General features: G+C 39.6%; 1 protein-coding gene and 1 non-coding gene across 3 annotated transcripts; one reads left to right on the forward strand and one right to left on the reverse strand.

Moving 5' to 3' along the window:
* The first annotated feature begins 230 nt into the window (after positions 1-230).
* METTL4 (methyltransferase like 4) lies at positions 231-16,332 on the forward strand. 2 transcript variants are annotated; one of them, XM_033154985.1, is made up of 9 exons: positions 464-588; positions 2,173-2,670; positions 3,296-3,358; positions 3,748-4,108; positions 4,681-4,750; positions 6,875-7,049; positions 8,568-8,674; positions 9,954-10,045; positions 15,053-16,332. In XM_033154985.1, exons 2-9 carry the CDS (start codon positions 2,248-2,250, stop codon positions 15,202-15,204), a joined length of 1,443 nt encoding a protein of 480 aa, XP_033010876.1. In that variant the 5' UTR covers positions 464-588; positions 2,173-2,247; the 3' UTR covers positions 15,205-16,332. The 2 variants fall into 2 exon arrangements, with proteins under 2 accessions (XP_033010875.1, XP_033010876.1); XM_033154984.1 differs by lacking the exon at positions 15,053-16,332 and having other exon boundaries at positions 231-588; positions 9,951-10,423.
* A 5,156-nt stretch (positions 16,333-21,488) lies between these two features.
* Positions 21,489-21,596, reverse strand: LOC117050523. Its single transcript, XR_004427096.1, has one exon. It is a non-coding gene; the product is annotated as a U6 spliceosomal RNA (small nuclear RNA).
* Between the last annotated feature and the right edge of the window lie 482 nt (positions 21,597-22,078).

Raw genomic sequence — 22,078 nt, forward strand, 5'->3', positions numbered from 1 at the left:
GTTGGTTGTTGTTTTTTTTAAATTACCCGCCAATCAGAAACGTCACCAGTGACGCCCTCAGTATAAGAAAGAGTGAAGGGAGAAGAGGCGACGGCTGAAGTGAACACGTCACTTCCCTCAGAAAGAGGAAGCCGCTCTTCACGGGCTAAATGATCGCAACGGCCGTATACTGTATACAGTAAGTACATTTTCGTCTCTATGGTTATCTGCGGCAGCCGTCGGCTAGGGCGCCTAACCACGTGACCGTGCCTTACGTACGACAAGGTGGCTGCGCCCATGGGAGCGAAGCTTCATGGCTGTTCGATTGTCCGTCGTGGGCTCCCCTGTGGCGCTGGAGTTGTAGCCGTGGCAGGGAGGCATTTGGTTGGGTTGCTGGGCTTCTCTGATGATCTCTCTGACTTTAATGCGCTCGTTTCCGGGAGTAAACTCTGTTGAGCTCAATGCCATTTGGCTTCCTAGTACAGTAAACGTATTTGTAGGTTTCTTGCACGAGCCCCCACGGCACAGATCTCCTCATCCACGAACTCGCTAGGCAGTCATGGACAAGTCACTCTCGAAATGGTGACAGTAATGCTGTTCTACCTTATGGTAGGGATTAGAATAAGATAATGTATATTAGCCTCGAAAGTGCTTTATGAGTGAAATTGTCACACATGTCTTCCCTTCTGTCCTTCAGTAAAGCAAGCAGTTTTACAGTATTTATCCTGCCTTTGGATGTTAGTGATTTGGGTTTGCCTTGCCCAATAGTCTCCCTCTAGGTGTTTTTATGTTTTTTATTATCAACCTCATTAAAAGTTTTACTGTTGCCTGTGCTACAGATGACTGCAGTTAACTAAACACTTTGAAATGTATTGTGTGCAGGCATTCTTGTAAGTGCTAATGATAAAATTGCTTAAGGGTATTGGAGCAGTCTGAATGACTTGTTTTGGACAACTTCCAGGGGGGAATACTTCCGCAGGAAAAAGAGCAAAGAGTTTTTTGGTATCTGGAAAGGCCCGTAAAGTTTACATTTCATGTACACTTCCAGATATTCTAAAATAGGTCAAAACAAAATAAAAATAAAAATAAATTCTTCCAGTAGCATCTTAGAGACCAACTACGTTTGTTCTTGGTATGAGCTGTCGTGTGCATGCACACTTCTACCTGTATCTAAAATAGGTGTCAGAGTTTGTAACATGATGTGCTGCTATCAGACTAGATTTGCACATTGTTGCTGCCATAATAGTGCATAACGTGTTGCATAAAAAGCTTGGAACATTTTTTTTCTACAAATACGAAGTTGACTTTTAAGTACGATTTGCTGAAATGGTTGAAAACTTGAAATTTACTTAAAGCAATAAAGCTGGATAAATGAGGTATATTCTCTCTTGGTTTTTAAACATAATTGGCATCCAAGTGATAAACAATTTACTTCTGTTAATTTCAATTATACCTGTAGTTGCTTTTAAGTAGGTGCAATTATGATTGGAGCATAAACTAGTGATATAAACAAATGCATTACATGAGTTGAGAACATGTTTAGTCTCAGAATTACATTATCTCTCTCTCTTGCATATTCTAGGTAAGTGAGGCAACCCTTTCAAATCAATATGGGATTTTCCTGTTAATTATTCTCTATCCATTATGAAAACAGCAAGTTTCATGAGCTGGAGACCCCATTCCAAGATCACCTGAGTAGAAAACCCAAGTAATGCCTGGATAATCCCATTAGGAGGCAGAGATTTAAATAATGTGGTTCTTACATTATGTAAGAACCACACTTAAATGGTGGTTCATATGTAAGAACCACATTTAAATAATGTGTTTCTTACATATGAACTGTGTAACAAGGACTAAGTAACAGTATTGCACTTAGAAGCATTAAAATGTATACCACTGCTATCTATGATTTAATAACTTATATTGCTGTCATCAAACTACAATCTTGCAAAGAATTTAAAAGCAAAGTCTTTGAATAATTTAACACTGTATACTGGAAGAAGTTTATCTGTCTTTGGCTGTAGTCCTAAGTACATTTACTTGGGGAGTAAGACTCATTGGATACAGTGGGACTTACTGCCAGGTAAACTTCCATAGAATTATGCTGTTAGAATATTGGTATTTTTGTTTCAACCCCCCCCCAAAAATAATAAATTGCAATACTTATAAAAGGTTTACTTTTTTACTTTTCAGAGATACTGATTTATTTATTTTTGTTGAATCCACTTTGAAGAACAATTCACTGAAAAACAGCAGGAAAAGCAGAGAATGTCTGTTGTTTGTCATCTATCAGCTGGGTGGCTACTGGACCACCTCTCCTTCATAAACAAAGCTAACTACCAGCTATGCCATTCCCATGATCATTCTGGCTTGGCATTTGTTGATCCTGCTACTGCTGCTTCCTCAGATGGGGCTCTCATTGAGGCTGTAAGCCTAGATGCTAAAAATTCTTGCAGAAAAGATTCTATTGATGAGAAGATCAAGGCCCCAGAAGAAAAAGCAAGTATAATGGCAAAGAATACATATGTTTTTCGGGAAGAATTTTTTAATGTGCTGAAACCACATGGAGTTGCAAACAATCAAATGGAACTCCAGCAAAAGGGATCTGAGGCTGGTCTAGGAAATGGCGGATCAGAACAGCAAGAAAGTGTCAAGACGAGTGGCTCTTACTATACTGCTAAAGCCAAAAAGGTACAGTATAGAGGAATTGCTGCAAAGTATCTTCCTTTGAAACAGATTTATATTTGTCACTGTTTTACAAAGGGAAACATATAACCCCCTAATTTATTGTGAACATTTTACATACTGCTTTTGTAGCCCAATGATCACCTTTAAACACACATATTGAACCCTCTCTATAGATGCATAAATATTTTCCTTCTTTGTAATATGTCACAAGTTCCTATAAGCACATGTTGATGTTTGATTACTTTAATGAACCGAAGGCTCCATCCCTCTAAAATATTTGCAGCCCCATTTCCTTCAGTTCCATTATAATAGTCACTAGTTACTTGGAGTAACATAAATAAAATTAACATCCGCCTTAGACTTGATCTACCATGTAGGTTCTTTGATTTCAGTGAGTCGACTAATTAACAACATTATTTAACATGGTGTGCTTATAATATGTCTGCCTTTGCCAGCGCTAAAGTGTTATCACTTTGGGGGCACAGTAGCAGCAAGGCTTTGGTTATTTTTATCAAGTTCTAGAGTGCAAGATGCAACACAGAATCTACCTTTATATTTTTAAGTATAGAGTATGGCAATATTTTTAAATGATAGAGGTGCTGATGTTTGTGCATGTTGTTAACTTTAGAAACGAAAAAGAAGCAGTGAACTTAACCATGGTGAACGTGATGCTTTAGAATACCATTTAAAGGTAAGTTGGAGAAATAATTGTGATGGAGGAGTTGCTTGTTTGAGTAATCTCAAATGCACACTTCCATGATTAAATATGCATATACTATTAATTGATAGCTCACTATGCTAAGAGCTGCAAGTTGAACTATAAATAGCACCATTTCAGTATTTAAAGTAGGATAATGAATGCCAATGTTTTAGAATGGCACTTTCCTTGGCTTGATATTTAAAATGCAAAACTATCAAAATGATTTATACCATGGACTGTTCAGTCATTCATTCAGATAATCCTGTTCACAGACAGAAGATTTGCATGCCTGTGGATATGTCTGTGTGGAATTGTAATTTTTCTATGGACAGCCCATCTCAGATATTTTCTCTCTTTTTTCATTTTTCTTTGCTGCACAGATCAGTGGCTTGATTTTGGATGGTACCAGGAGTTTAGTCCAGGAGGGGCTTAGAAGTGGTTTCCTTCAGCCTAGCTCTTCAAAACAGATTTGTGCCAAGACTCCTGTTATAGAACACAGCAGTTTATCTGAATTATGTGAGATGGCAAAACAATTTCCGTCAGTGAATGAAACAGAACAAAGAGCTGTATGCATGATAAGTGAGGACTCCTGTGTTCCAGAACAAGTTCAGGTTTCCTGTATTACAGAAAACACCACAAACCATGCAAAGATAATAACATTAATGGGGCAGAAGTACCTATTTCCTCCCAAAAGTGCTTTCCTTTTATCTGATATTTCTGTTATGCAGCCGCTCTTGGACTGTAAGTACATTTCCAAGCAAAATTACCCACTTTTGGTTCAATGTTTCATTAATATATTGACAGGGCAAATTGTGTAGATTTGGAAGGAATTTAAAGAACACCTATTAGCAGAAATGCTTAGACTTGAGCATCAGTAATTGTTACAAACACATACTTATACTATATGGCAGTCACTCATTTTCACCTGTTATTCGATTTCTAGCATGCATAGTGTGAAGTATTAGAGACTAATACATCCTTTGTGGAACAGAAACCTCTATTAATAAACGAGAAGCATTTTATGCTAGTTTTGGAACTGACATGACTGCCTATTAAGTTTGAATGAACGTGAAATGGAGCTGCTTCAGTTTGATCAGAAGCATGTTTATATCTTTATTTGTAGTCAGAGCAGGGTAGCATTACCACTTTCAAAGACAAAACATCACATTTCCATGTTATTTTAAAAAGTATGAAAATTGTTTATTAAAACTTGGTGAGCAACTTAGTTTTATTGCAAAAAAAATAAAATAAAAATTGACATAATTTGAAATACTGTACCGAAAAATGTGTATTCTTGTTGCTTTGTTTTCTAGATAAAAAAAAGTTTGGCATAATTATAATAGATCCACCATGGGAGAACAAGTCTGTTAAAAGAAGTAACAGGTAGCCTTTTACCTTCTAAAACATATATTTTATTAAACATACATATTAAAACAGCTCCCTTTTAGATATTAATGGTGTATATGGAATGACAATTTCTGGCTTTACTAGTGCAATTAAGAGTTGTTTACAACAGGGAACATGTCTATTCAGAAATAAGTTCCATTAAGTCCTTACTCCCAGGTAAGTGAATATAGGGGACTGCAGCCAGAATCTACTGTTCAGGCTTGAGGGGTGGGGGTGGCAACTAAAGGCATATTAGTATATTTGTTGCTTTGTTTCATTTCTCTTTTTCTGGTTGATATTCTCAAATGTAATGGGTTATGTTCTGCAAACTCAGATTACTACATTAGAATGCATGCATCCAATTCTCCAGTGGATAACTGCAATTTTATGTCAGTAGAACTTCAATTAAACTGAATTAATATGAAAGTTCTATGAGGCAGTGGGGAACCTGGTTTGATAGTTTCCTAAGGTGAAAATATAGTTATGCTGGGGTTGGGGAATGAGATTACAACGCTGAACCCTTAAAAAGAATACTTCATAAATGAAAATATTAACTTCTGAGCAATATACCTCTCTGAGTGCTCTGTTATTTCAAGGGTAATCAAAATGAATGGTTTCTGTGCCTGCGGAGCATTTGCAGAAGTTAAAGCTACTCTGGTTTGCTTCTAATTAATTAATATTTTACAAAAGCTGCTAGGTGGGATAGCCTTAATGTCCGACAGGAAAGCTGGCCAAGAGCTGTACATTCCTTTTAAAATAAGCAATGCGTTGAGACTAGTAAAGCAACATGTTTCCACTATCATAGGAGGATTCTGATTCCACCACCATTTGCTAGACAGAAAGGGAAATGTTTGTATCATATTCTGGAATACAACATGGGAGGGATGGATGGAGGAAGTTCACATTAGAATAGAAGTAGAAAAGTGGTATTTCTGGAATGGGAGGAATAGAAGGAAGAGTTGTCATTGAATAGTGTAACAGCACTGTGAGCTTATATACTACCTCGGGATGGGTCCCCCCCCTCTATTAACCAGACAGGGACAAATACTCCAACAATTATCCGGGACGACTGCTGCCAAGAAAATAAAAAAGCCCAGTTTAAAGGCTTACCATTAATTCCAAATTACTCAGGCTTCAAAGTTTATATGTCTAATGTACAATTTGGTCCTGTGCAGAGTGAGGTATGCCTGAGCCTATAGAAATTGATAAGCTTAATTTCTAACTGATTTCAAATTCATCAAAATAAGCTCGGGGTTCAGATCTTAGGCATGGAGGCATGTCACTTTTCCTTGTTGTCTATAACTCTGGCTGTAATACTTGGGTCTATGTCTACCCACCCAGATGGATTCTCAGGTGTTCAACAGGCATGCCTCTTTAAAATGCAGTACAAAAAAAATACAGATATCTGGGTGATGGGCATTTGACTAATACGAAGTCGTAGATTTTCATGCCAGTATTTTTCTACTTGTATTAGTGCAAATTTGTATTACTGCAGTTTTCATATTAGAAGAAGAGCCTTGCAGAATCAGAGCAAAAGCCCATGTAGTCCAGCATCCTGTTACCCACAGCAACTGGTAATCCTAATGCTTCAAGTAGCATATAGCTATCAATACTATTCACTGTTGCTAACATTATCTTCTGTGAATTATTGTAATTTCCTTTTAAAGTTAGTGGCCATCGCCACATCTTGTGGTAGCAAATTCCATTGTTCAACTTAATTAAAAAGGTAAAGGGACCCTGACAGTTAAGCCTAGTCGCTTTTAAATACTGTGTGACTCTGCTGTAGATTAAAGTGGGGGAAAATTAAAGTATTAGATATTCTGCATTGCAGAGAATTGCTTTAAGGTAATATGTAACTTTTAATGACCGTAAGTTCAGTTTCTATTCATAACAGAATTTGGAAATGGAAGGATATTTATCGCTGCACCCAGTGGATCAGAATGTAAAGAAACAGGTGGGAATAGATTTCACCACTGGATGTCACTCTTGGCTCAGTTTTAATTTATCTAAATGTTAGTATTGAAAAAAGTTTGCGAAAGGTTGACATTGCTTTGTAAAGGCCTGCTGTTCTCCTTCCTAGCTTTGGTCCAGCTCAGACTTTCTGAATTTATTCATGTGTAGGTACAATTACTTGTCCCATTGGCAAATCAAGCAAATTCCTGTGCCAGCGCTGGCAGCCCCAGGTTGTCTTGTGGTCACTTGGGTGACTAACCGACAGAAGCATCTATGTTTTGTAAAGAATGAACTCTATCCCCACTGGTCTGTGCATGGAGTGGTGGAGTGGTTCTGGGTGAAAGTAAGTTTGCTGAAAGCTTTGGACTTATTTTTATATATGTTTAGTTTTAAAATTATTTCCCAATAACTGTTTTTATTGGTAGTATTAAAAATATTTGAATATTAATGTTTTTGAAGCACATTTTTGTTATGTAGGTAATTTTTATATATATTATCTCCCAAGGGAAGTTAGTTAGGAATGACACCCAATTAAGGAACTCACTCAGCACAATCCTATAATACCTACTCAGAAGTAAGTCCCAATGACATCAATGGGGCTTACTCCCAGGTCTATATAGGATTGCAACCTTACTATGTTAACTGCATGAGTTCTAATCAATTACATACGTTTGTACATGAATGAAAAAAGGGGAAAACATTATTTTTTGTTGAGCAAGTAGCAGAAGGAGGCAGTCCTTCCTGGGAAGAATTTGTAAATAGCCTTTTCTTTTTTTCCAAAAAATCTTCCTGGTTAATCTGATGTCGCTTCTTCTTCTTTTCCCCCCCTCTTAAATCAAAATATTTTTAATCCATCAATTTATTTCACTATTTCCCCCATAAGTAAAGATGGGAAGGCCTGGGAAAAAACCTGGAAAACAGGTTTTTCCATTTACCCCCTGTCAGGGATTTGCCTTCTCCTCATGAGGAGAGCCCGGGGGAGGGGGGAGGTCCTACTCATGAGGAGAGCCCGGGCGGGAGTACTCCTCTCAGGGAGAGCAGGGAAGGTGATCCTGCTAGTAGAGAGGATCAGGGTAGGGAACCTCCTCGAGAGGAGGTCTTGCTCAGGTACAGGGAGCCCCAGCCACTGCTGTCATCTGACTCCTCTCAAAGCCCATCGCCAGAGCTCTCTCCCACGGAAGAGGAGGAGGAGCTGAGGGTTGGGGGTGCTGGGCAGAGACCCAGCAACGCCAGCCAGAGGCGATCAGAGGGGGAGTTGCAGCTTCTAGCACCAGCACAGCATCGGGGGGTCAGGGGACACAGAAGACGTCATTTCAGGATGCCGAGGCTTTGGTGCTGGGCAGGAAACAGGAGAGGTGCACTTCCGGATTCTGCAAGTGACTGTGCGGTCATGTTTTTAGCTAGCTCTGCACTGTAAATAGTTATGCACAATAAAGTAGTCTTTAGTGTAAGAGGACTCTGTCGTTACTCATGAGCAACACTGTAGTGTACCCTGACACCCCCAAATGGCTTTGGAAACCTACTTTACTTTGACCAGTCTTGAGCTGCCCTGCTGATCATATTTTGAAATAGATGTTAGAATCCTAGATCTGAAGTAATTCAGATGAGCATTTATAATTCTATATGTAGCCACAGCAATGTTAAGGCTCATTGGCTTCAGTGGTCTACCCCCAAGCCATTATTGATAGACTTCAGGGTGTAAATGAAAAAGAAAGTGGATTATACAAGCCTGAAGACTACCCATCTCTGAAATAGACTTGGGTTTAATGAGAAAACATCCTTAGGATAGATGAATAGAAAAGAAAATATTGTAACATTGATTTGTAACTTGCAGCATTGATTTCCGGTTCCTTTCTATCAGATTACAAGGTCTGGAGAGTTTGTATTTCCATTAGACTCTTTTCACAAGAAGCCTTATGAAGTTCTTGTATTGGGAAGAGTCCAGCGAAATACAGATGTGCCATTAAGGTATGAGTCCATTGATTTCTCTATATTATTAATGGGAATTATTATTATAAGGCATTCATTAGGAATGCTCAGCTGAGGTTCAAAGGAGGGCACAATGGCCTTTTTAACAAAATGATATGAAGACTGAAGTATGCTTGTACTCCAATTCCCTTGAAAGACTAGCTTTTAAGAAAGCTGTAAAATACACCAGACACCTTCTGCTATTCACTTTAGATATTTAGTTGTCTGTTTCTTACAGTGCTGTGAAATTCAATTTCTCAAGATACGACACTGGGAAATCTTGGAAGCAGATGCCTTTCACTGATGACCAATTATCACTAAAATGGGTGGGATGTCATTGCAGGGCCAAGATCATTAGCTGCCTTGAGCATTCATTTGAATTGGAATAGGAGGAGGGGGATCCCAAAGCAACGATAGCAAAGTGTAATTGGTTTGTGAATATTGGGGCTGGGATCCAAAGAGCCACTTAGCCTAATGTGAGGGGCTTGTGCAACCCCAGTGGAATATTTCCTTTTTCTTACCTTCTTTCTTTCAACAGGCAATCTCCACGCCATAGCACAACCTCCACATAACTTTCAATTTAGAGTGTAGGGCCTGCTATAAGCAAGATTAAAGCCTCTTTAGGCTTGCAGAACTACTTTCATAATTCTTTGGTCCCTTGCCGAAGTCTCTTTGAAGAGGTTTTGAATTCGTGATTTAGTACAGCTGCTTGGACTTTTATGTGCGTGGTTAAAATAGCAAAACATTAACCTATACAGGAAAGTCTTGCCAAAACAGGAATTCTCCTAGTGATATTATATGAAGTGGGTAGCTCGCTATCTTCCTTGTTTGGCTAGCCCAAACCAGATCTTCTCCGTGTCCTCCATGCTAGCCCTGCAGGGCTGTTGGTTTCTGCTGCAAAGTAGACCACCTATTCCCCTTTATTAAATATAGATTTGTTTTGTTAAGGGCAAACAATATTCTACAATTGAAACATATATTGGCTGCACTATATTTGTCGTCTTCTTGCAGTCCTATTTCTTTATTGGCTTGGTTTTTGAAGAAGCTTAAGAAATTTCATAAGCTGCCCTTTATCTTTCAAGAAAACAAATACACTCAGCATTTAGATATTTAGCTTCCCAGGGGCTTACCATCTAGTATGGCAGGGAGAGAATGACTTTTTCATATTATTATAATTATTCTGTTTAGAGGGGGAAAGGGACCAATGAAGTTTTGGATCTTTAGCAAGATAATCTCATTTGTGCTCTCACCATTTATTTTGTTTTGATCTATACAATAGGATTTCAGAAGATGACGTGCCTCAAATTCCTGATCAGAAATTGATTGTGAGTGTACCTTGCTATCTTCACTCACACAAACCACCTTTGACAGGTATGTTCCTGAAATAGTTCTATAAAGCTAAACATTTTTGATATTTTCAACTATTGATACCTTTGAGACGGGTTAATGGCTTGAGTACCTCTGCTCATTTGTTTGTATTGTTAGTTTCTGACCATCAATAACGAACAACTGAGGTTAAAAACTTACTGAAAATTTTGATATTTCATTGGGTTCTAATTGTGGATTCAGTTAGGCACAAATTAGGCATTTTAAGTGGGACAGGTTTCGTCTTTCATACTTGGCTTTACAATACGCACAACCACTTTAGAAATAACCTTGATCTTGAAGAGGTGAATAACTAGTAGATTGCAGTTGATTGGTTGAATGCGGAGTTCCTGTACATTCAAGGGACATTCCTGCTAAAGGAAGTGAGGGGAGGGAGAGGCAATTTTAGCTAATTCCTTGGCCTTCCTTGTTCCCTCTGAGAAGCTTTTACGGAGGGTAGGGATCCAATCCAGTACATTTCTTAGCATGCTGCATTTGTGTTCCAGCTAGAGCGCTGTAGCATGCATGTTGCTGCCAGTTTGAGGAATTCAGGTAGATATTCTTAGGTTATAAAATTCCTCTGATATAATTAAAGGTGCTGATTTTCATACCCGTGCTTCTATTAACCTGGACCTTGGGTGGCTACTTTGAAAGACTGAAACGTTTATCATTGTCATAGTAAGCAAGTTCACTTGTGAGTCAAGGAAGTTACTTACGGAGCTAGTATGTTCTTGGTAGAGGCAGCAACAATGCTTTTCGTGAGGAATATGGGGAGGTAGAGGAAAATGAAATAGGAAGCCTCCACCTAACATTTGCTCAGTCCCTTTCACTCACTGTGTTTTTGAGTGCCCACCTGTAGAACTTTTGTTTATAATATGACAGATAGCAAGATCTTTCTTAATATCCCCCATGGCTGCCAAATATAATTTGTATCATACATTTATTTCTACCCCGCCTTTCCCCCTGTCTGGGGCTCAGATAAAAATAAGAAATGCACCTTTGAACTTCCATTTTTGGTTGCACTGGTTTGTGGTCTATCTGTGCAGCTCAGTTAATCCAGGAAGCTATGTCTGATGGCATAACCCCACATAAACTCCATTTATCTAGGAGTGAGCCCCATTGAATTCAATGGGACTTACTTCTGAGTAGACATGGCTTGGGTTACTGCCTACATTGATTTGCAAGGTCCCGTATTAGTTGTCTGTCTTGTAAGAAGAGCTCGTTTCTTTCAGTAGTGTAGAGCTAGTTCAGCTGGTCTTGCCTTTGCTTGGCTCTATCTGCTAAACCCAAGCAAGACCGAGCGCTTGTTACATATAGTGGGTATGTTTGCACATAATAGTTAGCTGATTTCAACTTACATATGGTTCATACTGTATGGTTTTATGTGTGACAATTGTAAAGCACGTAGTTTTTTTTTTAAATGAACAACAGTATATAAATACTTTTATAAATAGCATTAAGACAGGGGTTTATTATTGGCTTATGGATCAATGATTGCTGGGGACCTACAAACCATAATACCTGGTTCAGCAATAGTGGGAACCCAATGTTTGCTGGTTTGTTTATCGCATTAGCAACATGGGAGGGGTGAATCTTTCAAGGTAGGCACAATATGCCCCAAATCCTGGTTTATTGCTGCATGTCATTGTGGCCAGCATGAGATGATTTGAGTTGAGGGAGCCACAGAGAAAAGTGAGAAAGTGGGATTTCACCATTAGTGGAAGCTTTGTGTGAACAAGACTTGGTGAACTGTTCCTTAAGTAGCAGTTATTTACTAACATACACAAAATACATACCCACCAAGTGTCCTGGAAAAAACCAGGGCATCCAGTTTTCCCCTGTGACATCGTGGCAGCCTTGGTCATGTGATCTGATACTTATCCTTTGTCTAGCTTCTTTCCAGAGGGATCACAACATAGAGGGTTGTATCCAAATAAGATACTCAAAGCAGACCCCCTGAAATTAGTGAGCTGGTGTTAGTTACATCCAGTAAGGCTAAACTGGATACAACCCAGTATTTGGAAATATAAGTACCGGTAGTTTATGATGTGTCAGTGGATATTTTGAATCTGTTCTCTGCTCTAACCATTAGTTTTACATTGGGAAGATGGGATATAAATGTTTTATCCGAAAGACTGTAAGATGCTAACAAAAATGGCCAAAACATCACTGTTCTGAAATAACATTAATTGGTTTAACAAGTTGTTTAGTTGCCTTTTCATATGCACATCTTATTGAACCTGTAGTTTATTAGGTGTATCTATTTTCAGGCTGTGAAAGTATACTTGTATTCCAATTGCAGTGAAAGGCTTCATATTTATAAAGCTGTAAAAGATGCCAGTCTTCTCCTTCAATTCACTTTAGGTGTAGAGTGAAGCATGAGCAGTAACACATAGCAGAGGTTGAGCAGCCACATCTTAAATTATTATGTGCAAGGCTCTTCTAAACCAGCTAAGACTTGTGCAAATGTTAAATTTTTATTAAATTGTCTCCTTCCTGCTGAAGAGATTCCCTTTTCTGGCAACGGTGACATTTTATGCGAAGAAGCAAACTTCAACAATAACATCTTAACACAGTTTCATAGTTTCTATGTTGTTACAGCATTGGTAGCAAAGGAGATTAAATGCTCTGTTTGTGCAGATAAAACTGGAGGAGTCAAAAGGGAAGGGAGAAACAAAATCTGGTGGAGGCATCTAGAAGAGAGAGTGGGGGGGGGGGGGCGCAAGACAGTGCCAAAGTTAGCACCCACTAGCTTTTCCTGACAGCCCTTTCAGTGGAAATTTAGGGTGAAACTTGTTGAAATTTTCCCACTATCCATCTTTTGTAAGCAGTTAATTAATGTGATGGGTAAGGCTAACATTAGCAACAAACAGAGGCGAACCTAGGGGTTGGCAAAAGTGGCCCCCACTGAGGGCACAGATCCGTCCCCCTCAAAAATCCCCTATCAGACATTGAAAGTTCTCCTGTGACACCTGGAGTTCCCCCACCCCCCTAGCTTAGCACCTGTTTTGCCCACAGAAGGAATCCGCTGGGATCTCCAGCAGAAAAAAACTGCTGCTGGTGATGCTATAGGAGGGGATGGAAAGTGTCCTTGAAGTGGCTTCCAGGCAGAGAGCAGCATGTGTGCCCTATCCAGCCAGGGGAGGTGTGTTCCTCCTGTCCATACAACCTCTCCTGCTTCACTCAAGAGACCCTAGGTGTGTCTGTGGCAACAAAAAAGCTTGCTATTCCAGACATGCATTCTAACTTCTTATATATTATTATTTCGTGCATTTCTTGTTAAGTTTTCCAGAAATTATGAAAACAAGGTAGGCAGAAGAGAGGACCAGATTCAGAATATATGGACTGGCGTTAATGTACATATGAAACCATTTGTAGTTCATCTGGATGGTAAAAATGTTATCATTTTGAAACAGTTGAACTCAAAATGTTAACAAGGACATACAACATACAACAGAAATTCAGCAGGTTGCTGAAGAGAGTCATTGATTGAGAAAAACGCAGCAGCTGAATTTCTGTCTACTGTGCAACTGTTAAAGTTGCAGATAAAATTGTAGAAACAGAAGTATAGAATTGACTGTGAAATGTAAAGGGAGAGAGAGAAGAAGAGGAGGAGGAGGAGGAGTAGTTTGGATTTGATATCCCGCTTTATCACTACCTAAAGGGGCTAACATTCTCCTTTCTCTTCCTTTATTGACCTTTATGGATAGGACCTTTATTGATAAATGATTGATGGTTTGTTTGTTTTTTAGTGGGTGGGGGTTTGGGGAGAATCAAATGAACCTTCATTTTGTTTCCAAGCCTTTTAGCATTTCTGCCATCATGTTTTCAGATATGTCTGTATTCCTGAATGGTGCTGTGTCTTCACTTAGCAAGGAGAGGGAGTGTTGGCCTGTCCATTTTTAGTTGGTGAAATATATGCTTGAACTCGGTTGATGAGCTGGTTGACTGTGCTGAATGCTAAGGAGGAGGGATAATAACACCTGATAGTATAGTGCAGATTTTGTGGAGTGCAGGGGAAGGAGGACCCTTGCTTCATAAGTGAGATTCCACTCACATAGCATTGGATTCCACCCACACAAATCACTATATAAACAGTTAATCAGTTATTTAGGTGCAATCCTATAACAAAGTTCTGCTGTTTTGTGAGTATAGTAGAGGCATGTCTCCAGTTCATAATGTGAATATAGGATTGCTCTGCGCAGCATCTTAACTGCGTGTCTTAAACAAATACAAAACTGCTTTAGCTGGTAGCTTCCTCCTAACAAATTCCAAGGAAGTGGAGTTCTGTGACGGAGGTAATGATCTGCAGCATGCTTAATAAACTACAGTCTCCGGGGATCCTCGGAAGGAAACCATAAGAATCGGAATGGCTTAAGAAGAGATGTGTCCAGCAACAAAACTAATGCAAGCTACTAAGCTTGCAGATCTGTGGTTTCAATCTTGCACATGCTGGGAATAAGTACCATTGAAATGAGCGAGGCTTCTGTGTAAGCATCAATAGGATTGGGCTGTAAACAGTGCTGCGAGGGAATATATTAACCAGTGAAATCAATTGGAGCCTGATGTGTCTACTCCTTTTAAGTTTCTGTTTCAAAGCTTAAGTTGTTAATGAATAAATTTTAAAACGCATTAAATATAGCTGTCCATGTGTTGTTGCCCCCCCCCAAAAAAATAAGCACTCCCATTTGAGAGATGTTATGATGACAATTCTGAAAAGCTGAAGCTCTCATTCCCTGTCTCCAAATGAATACTGATAAATTAGAGTGACTGGGAGCTTTGACAGTATTGTTCATACTCTCAAGGTCGTTTATTTCATATTCCTTTCTGGCTATAAATAGTAAAGCTGGCTGATGAGATCCTTGAAATTAGTTTGCTCTCTCTCTCGCTCTCTTTATTGAAACATTCTTCCCCACCCCCCCACCTTCCAACAAGTTTGAGGAAGTTGAAGAAACAGAGCTGGTTTTTTTCTTTAATTTTAAAAAAATCAATCTCATGATTTTTCCTCCCCAGAGATTCTAAAAGGATATACCAAGCCGGATGTGGAATGTATGGAGCTGTTTGCTCGGAATTTGCAGCCTGGATGGACCAGCTGGGGCAATGAAGTTCTCAAATTCCAGCACATAGATTACTTCACTGCATTCCAGGACAAAAGTGACAAGTAACTGTAGGCTGGGGTTCTTGCGAGTGCTCTAGATTTTGTCCTTGACATCAATGCTGCACTTGGGAAGCAGTATGAATTAACTGTAAGTCTGCATGGTGTTTTTGAAATCTATGTGATGATGAGCATAACAGTGATGCCTTCAGGTATATAATTTGCTCCCAGGTTCATCATATATGTCCTCTGCTGTGGTAGGGTGACTTTTGCAATCATCTTCTGGAGTTTTAGTTGTTTGAGCCACCATATAAACAGCAGCCTTTGAAAATTAGCCATGCCCTTTGCAGTTGGGCTCCAAGGTACATCTGCACATTGAATTATATCTCATGGAGATGGTGGTAATGATGATTGCTATACCTAAGTTGCCCCCTAAAGCAACTTAGATTCATACACAAATACAGGATGCAATTTATAAAAAAAAATTAAGACAACAAAATCTCCCATGTATTACCAAAAGGCTAAAAGCCAAATGCATCCGTATTCCATCCAAAAGGATAAAGGTCAGCCACCCACAAAATGTCACAGGGCAGGGCAGGTGGAAATGTTATCCCTTCCTAGTCCAGGAGAGTCTGTCCTGATAAAGAGAGAGACACACAGAGAGTGAGAGAGAATGTAAAGAGCCCAAAGTCAACAGTGTTCTTGTCACAACAAAAGCAATAATCATGACTTATTTGGTTTCTGTGGGTTTCATCATGATTAACTTCAGCTTGATTTAGGTCTCTGTCTGTATTCTAATGATTCCTCTTTCTCAAATATACAGGACCAAAATTTCCCTGAATATGTATTCTGACATAGCTCTTAAAACGATGTTTTAAAATGGTTACTGCAATAATTAAATATTTTTTTGAATGATAAACTGCTTATGTTCCTTTCTCTTCCCCTTAGGGTTTACTTGGGGGGGGGGGAATGCTCTAATAAAAATTACCATATGTTTGTATGCAAGACTGTAAGAAAAGGAGTATATCTTAAGAAGGAGTAACCATAATTTAAAAGAGAGCAGAATAAATTTGACTCTGCTACAAATTAAATAAACTTCGGATTGTTCAGTGTTCTGTTAAATTTTTAAATAAGCTCTGGATGTTCACAAGTTGACTGGATTTTTTGTACTTTAATAATAAAAAATCAATTTCAGAGATATTTTTCTTGATACATTATTTACGGGCTTCTTGTTTTTCAAGTTAAAGTATTTAAAATATTTTCTTTTTTCCTTTTTTGTACTTTGAGATAAACAAGGTGAAAACGCCTTTTTGTTTTGGTTTGCGGAATGGTGGAAACCCAAAAGAGAAGTACCGTAACAGTGCAAAATATATGTCTACTCAGAAGCAGGTTTCATTGAGTTCCAACAGGGCTTTCTCCCAGGAAAGTGAGTGTAGGATTGCTGCTTTAATCGTCATATAGATAAGAGGCATTTCTGACAGCAGACACCAAAGCAAAGACCTCTACTACAGCACTCCCGTCCCAACGCTGCCCAGCTGCCCTTTTCATAGCTGACCAATCTGTCATGACGTAATGTTGATGATGGCCTATCAATAGGCTCTTCAGGCATGGAAATGAAACCAACCAGTGCAGCAGAAAGCCCAGCATTGGAGGCCCTCTCAGTACTGATGATGTCCTCCATGTCTGTCTCAGGTCTGAAGGCATACCTAAAATCCCTTGGACTCTCATTTGTCTTAGTAGCACCACCAAATCTATAAGTGAGGCTGGGTTCGATGCAGCCTTCAGTAGTAGTTAAATCAAAACAATCTGCTTCATCCAAGCTCACAGATCCTAAGAAGAAGTGGGCCATGCTAACTGAATTATAAAATGATGCTTAGGCACAAAATCCATAGATGGGTATGCAAAGATGGCCACTTGGCTTCCCTAAAGCAAGATGAATAAGGCAGCAGGGCATGAATGTCCTGGTCTTCGAGGCTGAGCCCACAAACTGTTACTAATTCAGTTGTGCCAGGTGATACTTATTTTTTTACAGTAACGTGGTTTACACATAACACTTAAGCCAACCTATAACTTAGTGCAAGAGTATGAGCTCCTGCTGTTGCTGCGCTGCAGTGAGCTAAGCCCTAGGTTTAGCTTAGTGGGTCATCTGAACTTAGTGGCTCATGATTTGTCTCACTCCAGACAAACCAGGAGTTGTAGCCAAGGTTTTTTCTTGGGTTTAGAGCTCATGGCTTGTCTGGAGGAGGCAAGCAAGGAGCCCACATTTGGATAACAAAGTATGGCTTAGTTTATAGCAGGAGCCAGGAGAGTAGCACAGTGACCACAATCTCTCCAGGCACCATCTTCATAGGAGGTTCTGGGGCTTAAACCAGCCTGGAATTATGCACTTGTCACTGATCTAGAATGTTTTTCATCTATATGCAGACAGGTAGGTGCTGTTTCTGGTCTGAAATAAAGGCATTACACATATGCTCCAATGTGCTCTTTATTTTTAATTTATATATGTTAAAGGCTGCAGCTTGGCACAGAAAATGAGGTCTGGGGCCTGACAGTAAACAATTTAAGGCTATGACAGGTGTTGCGGTTGTCTCTGATTAGAAAAGACAACGTCCTGTAAGAATATATTCTAATCTCATATTTAGATTAACTCAATGAATGTTATAATCAAACTTTTTAAAAATGAAAGTGAAGGATTGAGTTTGATTTTAAAATGTCAAATTAGCATATGACCTTTACTTATCTTTATAGTCTAATAAGCAAAAATATGACTGGTAATGCTTTTGTGAGATATTTTTGGAATAGGTAAATTGATGGAGGCAAATGATGGAATTAGGCTTGCACAGAAATCTGCCAGCAACCCTTGGTTTGAGAAGGTTAAACTGGATGCAAAAAGAAAGTACCAAATGTGTGGTCAGTTGTTCTTCTGCAGCTGCATTGCCTGCAGCCTAACTGAATGTCAGTGATAATAAATAGCAGAAATTGGGGTGGGGGGAAAACCTCCCGAGGACATTGCTGTGATGCTCAGGAGATAAGAGGCTTGACGTCTTTATGTTCATCATCACCCTTCAACCATTATTTTGAGATATATGTGAAATAAAAATTAGGAGTAATCTTACCTCACTATTAATAGAGGGAATGCTGGAAGATATGGGGGCATGTGATATTTATTCACATTGTTCAAAGAAGACTCATGGTGATGACTCATTTTACAGATCTTTTAACGTGTGTGCATAGCTTGCACAGTCAATCTTGACTTTCTCTAAAAGTGACTTTCAACCAAACAGTATTTCCCAAACTGTGGGCTGGGACCTGCTAGAGAAATAAATAATTAAGGCAGCCTCACAGCAGCCATTATCAGCCTAGGGACGGGAAGCTAGAAGCTTTCCAGATGTTGGACTTCAATTCCCATCAGCCAGGGCTCAAATGGCCAACAGTCGGGGATAATGAGCGGTATTCCAGCAATAACTGGAGGGCCACAGTTTTGCCATTCCTGGTCTATGAGGATAAATGATTCTGCCATGTTTCTGCATGGAGAGTTGTTGAATTAACTAATTGTACCATATGAACCAAGATTGCAACGTACCCTCATAGCAACTCGCCTGCTCCAGCTCTGTGAGGGCCCCTAGAGCAGTGACTTACCTGCATATATCCATTGGGTGAACTCAGTGCGGCCATTAGGTAAACACTGGGCTTAATGGTCTTAAGGATGGGGGTAGTCCTTGTTAGGTATTACTTTACATACTTCACATGCAGGGCGGCCTGCCCATGAGGTGAGCTGAGACTGTCGCTTCAGGTGGCAGAGCCACACCTAAGGAGTATGCTTGCCACCATCTCCTTTGTACCTGGGTTGCCATGGTGGTGGCACCCATGCTGTGCCTCCCCCAGCTGCACGCAGGGCAGAGCAGCAGCATGGGAGCAAGGAGAGCACAGGGTCATGGGCATGTGTCTATGGGGAGTGGGGTAGCAGGATGTTCTGCCTCAAGCGGCACAGTATCCTGGGCCAGGCCTGTTCAAATAGTCATATCAGACAGCTTAACTCACTTGTAAACATGGGTAGGCAACACACCTGCATTGGGGGGGGGGGGCTCCTGCATCAAATAAGGGGTATCTAGTCATGCATTGCCACAGACCAGCAGGAGAGTCACCTATCACCCAAATGTGTTAGTTACAGAGAAGTTGCTGAATTGCAACTCATTACCAAACTTAAAACCATGGAGAGACCTGGTCTGAACAAAGACATTGGATTCTTATCTCATTATACATGACAAAGCTATTTTTAGCCATCTCACCCCTTGCTTTTTCCTGTTACAGGTAGGTAGCCGTGTTGGTCTGCCATAGTCAAAACAAAATAAAATAAAAAATTCCTTCCAGTAGCACCTTAGAGACCAACTAAGTTAGTTCTTGCTATGAGCTTCTGTGTGCATGCACACTTCTTCAGATACCTGTAAGACTCAATTGCAGTCAACAGGTTTTCCACACCTATCAGCCAATCACCCATTCCCACCACCCTTCTGAGTAATACCCCTCCCCACTCTCTCACTATATATAAGGGTCTGATGCCTTCTGTTTCAGTGTATCTGAAGAAGTGTGCATGCACACGAAAGCTCATACCAATAACAAACTAAATTGGTCTCTAAGGTGCTACTGGAAGGAATTTTTTTATTTTGTTTTGCCAAATGTGTTAGTTAGAGGTCATCTGAGAACACAGAAGGGGTGCCTTGCATTCTGTTATGGAGAAGTGATTCTTCTTAGCACATGTTCTAGATTGCAGTTAGTTATATAATTCTGCCTCTCTCTACCCATACATTTTGCTGCCATTGTTCGAAATAAGCTCTGCATGCTCCTGAACCCAACATTCCTTTCCTGTGCTTGTGAAAGGACTTTTGAAAACCTGGTGAGGTCAAGAGAGATGGTACAGAATGGAAGACGAGTAAAGCCAATTCAATAGACTGACGTCATTTTTCTCTCTCCTTAAAAGTCTCATTGGCACAGCAATTTGTAGCAACAAATACACCATTTGGAAAGGTTACATCAGTAACAGATGTTGGGGGCTCTGTTAAAATGGAGAACTTGCCTGTTTCTTACTCCTGAAATGTCAGCCTTAGGTCTTTACAGGCAACCTAATTAGGTGTTTGGTTCTTAAGCAGCTCTTTGTTGCAAAGAAGCCTCTTTGAGCCAAAATGGAAGAAAGAACCATTGTAAATAAATTCAAAGGCACTACAGATGTTGAGTCCCCCTAAGCAAGTACAATAGGATATTATCTGTTGCCTAGATCATTTTTACTGTCCAGTCATTTATAAAATGTTTTCCCAGTGAAGATATAATTGTTTTCATTTAAAAATCATGGCACAAGACATTGAGTCTGAGACCAGCTGTGACACTTAAGTATTTCCTACTCTGATGAACCAGACAATCAAATAATCTAATTAGTCTCCCCATGAGAAGCAGTCAGAAGTCTGATAACTTCCCTATTTATGAATCAATAAAATGGCTACATAGTAAAATATGTCCAGGCATCTGTAATATAAATGTGGGGGGGGGGGGGCTAGAGACATCATAAAGACCTGATTAAGGAAGATTACTTATATCTTCATTTGCAATGGGTAGTGATTAGCAAACTGTGCTTAGCATTTTTCATAACGTTAATGTCTGAAAATGAAGGCAAACAGTAGTTACATTAGCAGCTACTCGGAAGGAATACATTACAAGATGTATTCAGTAATACTGGGTACATTAGTGGATTCATTCTAGTGATAAAGTAGTAAGGCTTGGGGGGGGGTGTATTTCTTAGTTGATATAAAATGCCAAAAACTATAATGACATCATTGAAACTGTGCCAGTTTACTAGAACTTAGGCTGAAACTCAAAATGGTTCATGGTAAAATTCCACACACATCCACATGTCTTCTTCCCAAATGAGAAATAAGACACAAAAACCAAAGGCAAACTATATTTGGAGATAGTTTCTTTATTGCGGGAGGAGCAATCAGTATTCCTTTTCCATTTTTAGGATCTGTTTAAATGCTACAGCTCCCACTCCTGGGTATCTCCTCAGAAACAGATTAGGACAGGACCAAACAGTGTATGCTTTTTCTTTCCTGCCTCACCATGGGTAGAGATTTTGTGGATAGTATCATTATATAGTTTTAGTCACTAAGTGGCACTAGAGTTAATTGTATCAGGGTGGAGTCAGGACTTTCCTGTTCCTGTTCTGTTCTTGTTGGGAAAATATGGTAACATTCTTGTTTACTTTCCGGACTGTTGTGTCCTTTAAGCCTACCCTACTATATGCATCTTCACATTCATTACTTGGCTCGAGATCTGCATTTCAAAACTGGGAGATTTTTATTTTATTTTAATATGGAACACTTCACGAATTTGCATGCCATCCTTGCAAGGGGCCATGCTAATCTTCTCTGTATTGTTCCAATTTTTGTATATATGTGCTGCTGAAATGAGCACAAAATTTGGAGAAATTTTAAAGGATGGCTGTGCTTTGGTTCATGGATTGTGTAAAAAAATGCAAATTGGGCAAGTTTGCCTTTACATGCAGACTTAATCTCATTTCTCCTTCTTGCCTATCTCTAACAATCTATGGGTCGGAACTGCCCCCCACCCACCCACCCACTGGGGAAAAGCCCCTTTGCCTCTATTTATTGGTTTAATTAATGGGTTGTTTTTTTTGCCTCTGACAGTTTATTGACAACAAATTCTTGCCTTCAGTTATCATGGAAAGATGGAAAGATGAGGATTACTGCCTACTGTGTTGGCAGTCCTGTCTTTTTTCTTTAGCCTTCAGCTGGATTGCCCCTGAAAAATTGTTCCATAGTGTTAGCATACTTTTTATCTCTCATTTGCACAACACCATGCTGGTCCTTGTGAACTGCCGCCCCAGAGAGCAGAACTCTTTGACTTCACCAAGGAATCCAAAGCTGTAAACAAGG

Source organism: Lacerta agilis, chromosome 7 (assembly GCF_009819535.1).
Source record: "Lacerta agilis isolate rLacAgi1 chromosome 7, rLacAgi1.pri, whole genome shotgun sequence".
Lineage (NCBI taxonomy): Eukaryota > Metazoa > Chordata > Lepidosauria > Squamata > Lacertidae > Lacerta > Lacerta agilis.

Bases quoted from the DNA above. Each gene is read 5' to 3' on its own strand.
- METTL4 (XM_033154985.1), top strand. From the start codon at position 2,248: ATGTCTGTTGTTTGTCATCTATCAGCTGGGTGGCTACTGGACCACCTC. The intron at 7,050-8,567 runs GTAAGTTTGCTG...CCTTTCTATCAG, and splicing joins TGGAGTGGTTCTGGGTGAAA to ATTACAAGGTCTGGAGAGTT. The intron at 10,046-15,052 runs GTATGTTCCTGA...TTTCCTCCCCAG, and splicing joins ACACAAACCACCTTTGACAG to AGATTCTAAAAGGATATACC.